At 53.0% G+C, this 7,888-nt stretch overlaps 1 protein-coding gene across 1 annotated transcript; it reads left to right on the top strand.

The window, feature by feature from the left end:
- Positions 1-1,429: 1,429 nt before the first annotated feature.
- N7482_005901 (stress-regulated transcription factor RPN4) lies at positions 1,430-3,510 on the top strand (the record flags this gene model as incomplete). Its single annotated transcript, XM_056688026.1, has 2 exons — positions 1,430-2,780; positions 2,837-3,510. The coding sequence occupies 2 exons, from the start codon at positions 1,430-1,432 to the stop codon at positions 3,508-3,510; spliced, it is 2,025 nt and encodes a 674-aa protein (XP_056543581.1).
- Between the last annotated feature and the right edge of the window lie 4,378 nt (positions 3,511-7,888).

Raw genomic sequence — 7,888 nt, 5'->3', positions numbered from 1 at the left:
GGGCCACGCGGTGGCGCAGCAGCAGGCGTGGCTAGTGCGCACAGCTGTGAACTGCTTGGAGTGCTGGCAGTACGTACAGTAGGAAAAATATCGACTAGCGTTTCCGTACGGAAAGCGGGTAAGACGGTAGAAGTCACTAGTGCCAGACCTTGGTCCCCTGGCTAGTGCAGGTGCGCACTCATTCGACTGGCTGGAGTGCGACTGAAAATTTCTGCCTGAGTCACGCGGCCCAACATACCGACAAGCTACTGTAAGGTGTGGCTCAGCCCTGTCGGTAGCATCCTAAAATTGGAGCTTTGATCCGGCTAGTCTCTGTATCCTCCAGACATTTCTCGGGCCTGGGTAGTTCATTAGTCCGATCGGAAATGGTATCGGAGTCATACTCTGTCTGGGCCGAGATTGCTAAGCGTGATACACCACTCATTCTGGTTCTTTCGCCCGATAGGACTACAGCACTCCGTAATCCAGTAGTATGACTCCTTCGGGGGTCGTAGGTAGAATTAGCTTTTCACCCATCACCCATGCCCCCGTTTCGTAGCGCGTTGAAATCCAATCACGGTTGAGAAGTGCTTTCATCCTCGGTGGGTATTGTGGCTGCCTCCAAAGCAAGCCACCCCTCCACGGTGACAACGGCGGTTGAGTGGTTGGGCTGAACAAGAGGAAACGACGACCCTCACGGTTCCCCCGGACGATCAGTGGAGCCGAGCACTGTACCGACTTGGCCCGAGTCGCGGGTGTCACGTATCGTACGAGAGGTGACTGCCCAGACCCGATCGGGTCTAGCGCCAGAAGGATCGGCCGTAACCGTACACGAACATTTCGGGGTTGTCCGGCAGGCCCCCATCAATACCTATCAATACATATCAATACCCGGCCATACCAGCCATGCTCATGCAAGACCCCATGAAGGACCCATTCAGGCTGCGGGCCCTTGCTAGCGCGGACGTCATGGCATGCCCATCTGCCTTTATTAAGTCGCCCTGCCCACCATCACAATCCGTTCTCTCTTCATTACTCATGATTATATGATAAACTCCCTCTCTGACTTGACCTCCTTCACCTCAAGTAAGACTCATCCCTCCGAGTCATCCTGACCAAACAAACCCAGACCCAGACTCTGACTCCCGTCCAGACCCAACTCATACCAACCCATACTTCCGGGAATAAGGTTCACCCATACCAATTCCTTGTTACGATCACGAGCCCTCTCGACGTTTCCAGACTCTTCGCCCGCAGTCTAACCAGATTCCAACCGAGCACTTCCGCCCAGTCCCAAACCTCGTCGAGACACGGCCACAATTGCGATTTCCCAGGGATCTCTCGGAACTTGACCCGTCGGGATTCCACCCTATAAAAAGCTCGCCATCCCCGGTGGCGAACACCCTTTACCCACCTGACTGACGTCCCCCCCCCCAAACGTGATACCATAATGCTTATGTACCCACGTAAGGGTCTCATCACCGATCCATTCAACCCCGAGGACATCATCATACAAGACGATCAATATCCACCCGAGTTCGTCGAGAACTCTCTCCAATACCAGCAACTTCAACAGCAACAGTCGTGCTTGCAACCACCCTTCCACTACCAGCCGAACCCACTGGATCAGTTCGCCTCCCCGCCTTCTTCCGCACCCTCCTCGCCCACCTTCTCATCTCCGACCTTCTCCTCCATCACCTACCCTCCTGCGACGGCCGACAACCAGTCTTTCGGGGCTCCTTCGATGACCCCAGCCTCCTCCTACAACCCGTCGTTTGACCTTCAGGGCTCTGCCTCGCCATCCTCGCAGTATATCTCACACTACCCGCAATACTATAGTCCCATGTTGGCTCAACAGCCCATCGCCAGCAACCAAGGTTGGGAGAGCAACCTGCAGCTGCTGAGCCCCGCCCGCATCCCATTCCCACAGAAGACCTCACCCAGCTCGGTCTCCTCCCGGTCCGCTCTGTCTGGTCACTCCATCTCACCTAACCACGGCCATCGGCGGTCGGACAGCTCATCAAAGCCTCTGCCCACCCCGGTGCAAACGCCCGTTCAGAACTCATTCCTTGCGGTTCCATTCCAGAACTACGATCCATCGACCTACGATGGCAATGTCGAAGCGGAGTCGGCGATGAGGAAGGCGATCATGGACCAGCAGCAAAAGCACCAGGCTTCGTCCGCACAGCAGCAGCAGCAACAGCAGCAGCAGCAGCAGCAGCAACAACAGCAGCAGAGTGACTACTCGTTGGCTCCCTCGGTCTCGACGATGAGCCACAACTCGCCCGTGACCCCGCAGACCAGTCTGGATGAGCTGGATGATACAAAGGCGATGACCAATGGTGAGATCCACCTTCCTCAGGTGGAGTGCTGGATGAACGAGTACTTACACTTCGACCCGCCAGATTACGGTAACAGCAACGGCATGATCGGTATTCCCAAACTGAACCGCACCATTTCCGATATCTATCAGGACGAGCTGTTCAACCCCACCATCATGACCGCCCCGCAGATACAGAAGCCGATCAACTCGAACATGCTGGCCCCCCGCAACCTCATGGCCGACCGATTGCAGGCCGCCCACCAGGGCCACATGTCCGTTCGGTCTGGGTCTCCGGCCATGGGTCTGAAGCGAGAGCGTTCGCCCTTCCGCCAGAACTCCCCTTTCGCTGCCGACCTGAACCAGATGGCCACCAGTGTGCCCATGCCTCAGAACGTCATGAGCATGGCTCCGTCGACTACGGGCCAGACCGATCTCAAGACCATGTCCCCCAAGGATGCGGTGCTGGATCTGGACGAGGGTGCGGATGCTACCATGCCTTCGCTGTTCCCCCCCAGCAGGGCGATTTTAACCTAGGCGACACCCTCGGTTTGCGCCGTGAGAGCTCGGGATCCATGCGGGCGGCGATGTCGTCGATGGAGGCCTTCCCTACCCAGTACGCGACCGTCCAGCCACCCCAGTTCTCTTACCAGACCCGTCCGCAGCCAAATCTCCTGCATCAGACTCCAGATTTCCCGGCCTCGCTTCCGCGGCTGGAATCTACAGGTAGTGAGCTGCCGTCGGGCACTATGACCCCGCAGGCCAAGCTGCCAGTCAACGATGGTCTGGTTCGGCCGAGCAACACCTCGTCGGATGCGGGCACCTACACTTGTACCTACCATGGCTGCTCGCTCCGCTTCGAGACACCCGCCAAGCTCCAGCGACACAAGCGCGAGGCACATCGCCAGACGACCCCTGGCGGTCACCTGATTACTCGGGATACTTCGCTTCGCAATTCTCAGGCTGGGCCCCATAAGTGCGAGCGCATCAACCCGTCTACGGGCAAGCCGTGCAATTCGATCTTCTCTCGGCCCTACGATTTAACCCGGCACGAGGATACGATCCACAATGCCCGCAAGCAAAAGGTGCGGTGCCATCTGTGCACGGAGGAGAAGACCTTCAGTCGCAACGATGCCCTGACGCGACACATGCGCGTGGTGCATCCGGAGGTGGACTGGCCGGGCAAGCAGCGACGCCGGGGAAGAGACTGAAGCTTCCGCGACCAACACTCAACATCACCATGACGAATGGGAGCAAACCTTTTTTTTTGGGTGTGCTTCGCCATGACGTCAAAGACCCACACCCGTTCAGATCGTCGGGGTCCATTTCCGTTTCGGGACTCGCTCCCTCCCGGGGAGCTGGGATGGTGGCCTTGTGGCCTGAAACCCCCCTCTCCACCCCCGAGCACCACTGACGTCATTGTCGACCCTCCGCATCCTTCGGCTGACGTCGATCGTACGTCGTCGATCGAATGCCGCAACACAGAGATGACGCATCCTTTCGTTCACATCTCTGTGACCCCTCCCCCCCCTACCTCCTCCTGATGCACCTGACGTGTGCGGTTACGCTTGGCGGCCTCCGATCCATTCTGATCCATGTTCGATCCATATTCGATCCGTGACATTGTTGATCCAATCCAAAACACTAAAAGCATTTTGTATCTGTGTACGGGGGCTGTCTTGTGTGTTTCTCTCGCTAGCTGGTTTTCATGTCTGTTACGAACCCTATGCTGTATCATTATCATTCCCATTATTTGTGACTATTTTTGTCTTGCATTTGCGCGGCTTGTCCCTTGTTTTCGAACCACTGTACGATGTGACGATTCCTTCTGCATTGGCTGGTGCTTGATTTCTGCTTTCGGTGGTGGTGTTGGTACATGGGTGGCTTGACGGATGATTATTGTGACTATCTGTTATTAACGTTTTATCATTGTCCTTTCTGGATTTTGGATTTTATGTTCTTGCCGCTTTCATTGTGCTTTCGGTTCTGCCGCTGCTTGACACGTACAGTCCTGGTTTTGGCTGTATATGGGAAAATTGTATATTATAAGCCCGACTGATATGATGTATACTGATGAATAGACCTCGTGAATACGACTTAAAACTGCCAATTCTTCTCTGCCTTTTCTCGGTGCCGCGTAGACATCCATTTTCCAGAAAACCCACTCCCCCATTGAACCCTTCATCCCTAAAGGCCTACAATCCCCTATGCCGAAAATCCCACGCCCCAGATAAGGAAAATAGCGTTATGGCAGCCCACACGTTACGCAAGAGCCGGTAGCCCACCCCCAACGTTGAACCACGCTGCTGAAACGGGTAGTGATGGCGCGAGCGTGCCCCACTCGGCTTGCTGGGCTGGCACGGAACATGCAAGTTGAGGCGAAGCTCCTGGGGTTTCGGGAAAGACTGTATAGTTCGTCGTTCTCCATATGGACGTTGGTAGGGAGGGGTGGGGGGTTACGGGGGGTCATCATTAAACCTAAAAATAATGTTGGCTGGGGCGGGGCATAGGGACTGAATTTTGCTCGTGTCCACATGGAGAAATTGGCCTTAGCTATCATGGGGAGAATTCGGGAATGAGAGGGTGTACCGCTATAAACATAAGCTCATTGGTAGGAAGGAGGAGGAAGGATTGATACGTTAGTGTGTTCAATGTTGCGAGGGCTCCGCTGTGGAGCTGCTGTATGATAGTGATAGTGATAAGCACGATTATTACTGCCGTTGCTGATCGGCGCTTCTCCTATCATCCTCCGTAGGTATGGAGTAGACGATCATGTCTTGTGGCTATATACAGTAGGAGTCCTACGGGGCTCAGGACCCGTATGCCAGGTACCATTGGCCACGCTGTCAAGCACGTCTAGCGTAGTAACTGTAGTTGCTACTGTACTTCTGACGCGAAGTGGACTCCGGTGTATCGCCGGTTCAATGCGCCAATCGAGTTCTAAGCCCGGCCACCCCAATCAGCACCCGCAACGTTGTAAGAAGTGGTAGATGGTACTCCGTACGTGTAATGTGTATGCAAGTGGGCGCACATCTCTCAATTGCAGTGGAGTCCACGATGGAGTTCGATGCGACCTGAGTAGACCAGATCACAGCTGTTTCCCTCCCAATTGACCTCTCAGCCAACGACCCCAGCGCTGGGATTGGGCGATTGGACGGGGTGGGAAAGCGAAATTTGGGTTTGGGGGCTTGTGTCAGCTCTGTTGCGGTGGATTGCGATTGCGTTCGGGGGTGGAGCTTCGCGCCGAGAGGGGAGCGAGGGCGGGCCCACTGTGGATTTTGTGGCTTTTGTATTGCTGGAGATTGGGGTGATGTGCATTTTACAGGTTGTTTGGTATTTCAGGTGTACGTATGTAAAGGGTGCTTGTTATCGATAAGTGTTTTGTGCGGGTGTGGGGCCAATTGTGTATTTGCTGGTACGTGGCGGTGCAGACCTGTCGGAAGGACGGGATGAGTCAGCTCGTTCCTGCGGAATAGTGGCAGCGTGGTGAACCACTGCTGGCTGACGAGGTGTTACGGGCATGGATGTGGGCAGGAATGGGGATATGTGCGTGGTTGGCGTGTGGCGTTGGGTAGTCACAGTAGCAAGTGTTGCGTGGGTGGCTTGATTAGTGAGGTGCAAAAAGTTATTTATGGAAATTTATGACTGACTTCATTCTATAGAGGTTTGGGTGTATGCTGTACGTGGCTTTTGGCCTGTGATTGGGGCAAAGATGGCGTTGGTGGCCGAATGGGGGCAGGAAGAACGAGGTAGTTGAGTCAACGGTTCCTAGTGTCTTGATAAAATCTAAGCTTAGTAGTAAAGTGGGGAGGCTAAAGAGTACATGGAGCGTGGCTGAGCAAGACATGCGCAAGAGTAATCTATGTTTGGTGGGACGGGTTATTTGATCCAATTTTCGTGCAAAGGTCTGTCTCAATAGGCAGAACTATTACTCTGGAACTCAGATTGGTATCCTAGAAAAATGGGAGACCGGCACTACGGCCGACGGCCTGATACAGAGGGCAGAGCACTATGACTCTTCCTTCCAAGGCCCATTCGCTAATCGAAGTATTTGGAAGTAATCAAGAAACTCGCCGTGGGATGAATGGATGACATGGTAGTACCGCCATGATCATCAATTTGACAGTTTGGTGAACCCAGATTTGTATTCCCTTCAGACACATATGCCAAAATCACACTAGCACCGGCGTCATGCCAAAGACCAAAACACCAGAGGCCAGTGCTGTCAGAGAGCATAGTTTACGTAGCTGTTATTCATCCACAAATGCTCACATGTATTGTTCAGCAGTGGATTTAGGAGGAAGAATTCTCTTGCAGATAAATCGTACTTCGCCTCGACATTATCGCAGCGACTATCACTCTGGTTCTTGTACCAATGCCCGCAATGGTGTTGGAATTGGTAACAGCATTGGTCGGAATAGGACCACTAAAAGTGTTGGTGATTTATTATTATAGCGAGGGGGATACACTTACGCCTTGGTGGTTGCCGGTGCTAAGGGGAAGGGATCAGGTAATGATAGAGAACCCGGGCTAATCTGTTAGCAGGGACCCCGAAGTAGAGTTTGAATTAGAAACATACTTATATAAAGGTCCTTTCTGGCAAAATATTCAATATTATTAAAGTAGTCAATGTCGATGTTAGGATTCCATGACCGGAACGTAACAGTTGAAACTTTGTGGTCCAGAGAAGCAAAGGATCAAAGAGCAGGTATCGATTTCTTCAAACTCCATAGATAGCACACTCAGATGGCAGAAACAGGGTTTGGTTTGTACCCCCAATGACTCGCCGCCGAGATGGGTCAACCGGATAGCAACAGCACGAGTAGGGGTGGGCAGGAGATTGCCAGAAGCAGGCAACATCTCAGAGCCAGGTTGCCGCAACTAGGCGCATTGAAACATGCAGAGCAACAGGACTGACGATCAACGAGGTTCGGTATACTACAGGAATCTGGCGCGGGGCTCCAAGGCCACCATTCTCGTTATTGTTCCGCGCTCGAGAGTTTGAATCACCAATTTCGCTATAGTAGCAACCTCTTGGCCTGACCAAACGGGGACAACAGCTCCCCCGGACTATTTATCGAAGATAGTGGGAAGGGGTTTCCGCTCCTACAAGCCTGAAGCTGTCAAGGGCAAGCCCAAGCCCAAGTTCGTGGTTAAGGGAGGTGTTGGTTAATGGAGGGATGTGTGGCTGACTATCTCTGAGCGACCCCAGGTTAAGCCTGAAAAACTGCATTGTTGATGCCTTTATGGAAGGTTTTATCTGAAGTTGAGATCGCACTCTACATTCTTGTTTGTATGTAACTATGACATGGTGTACATACTACGGTGCTGAAAGTGGATATAACAAGTAATCCTACCAGCTCATGTGGAAGTTGCATGCCAGTGCGAGATCAAAACTGGGTCGGAGAGAGCGTGGGGAGAGAGTAAAGATAGACCGAAAAACAAGTTTCATGCCACTTATCGAGAGTATGTATAAACGAAAATTTCACAGGAAAAGTAAATACTAGGTACTTTCCTCATCGCTTTTTAGACTCACCCTTGGGTAAATAAAACCGGCCTGAAATGGACAAAAGTGGACAAAGTAGTCAA

This window comes from Penicillium canariense (assembly GCF_028826845.1).
Source record: "Penicillium canariense strain IBT 26290 chromosome Unknown utg000003l_segment0_segment0, whole genome shotgun sequence".
Classification (NCBI taxonomy): domain Eukaryota; kingdom Fungi; phylum Ascomycota; class Eurotiomycetes; order Eurotiales; family Aspergillaceae; genus Penicillium; species Penicillium canariense.
The sequence above is the reverse complement of the archived record's forward strand: the minus strand, read 5'-3'. Positions and strand labels throughout refer to the sequence as shown.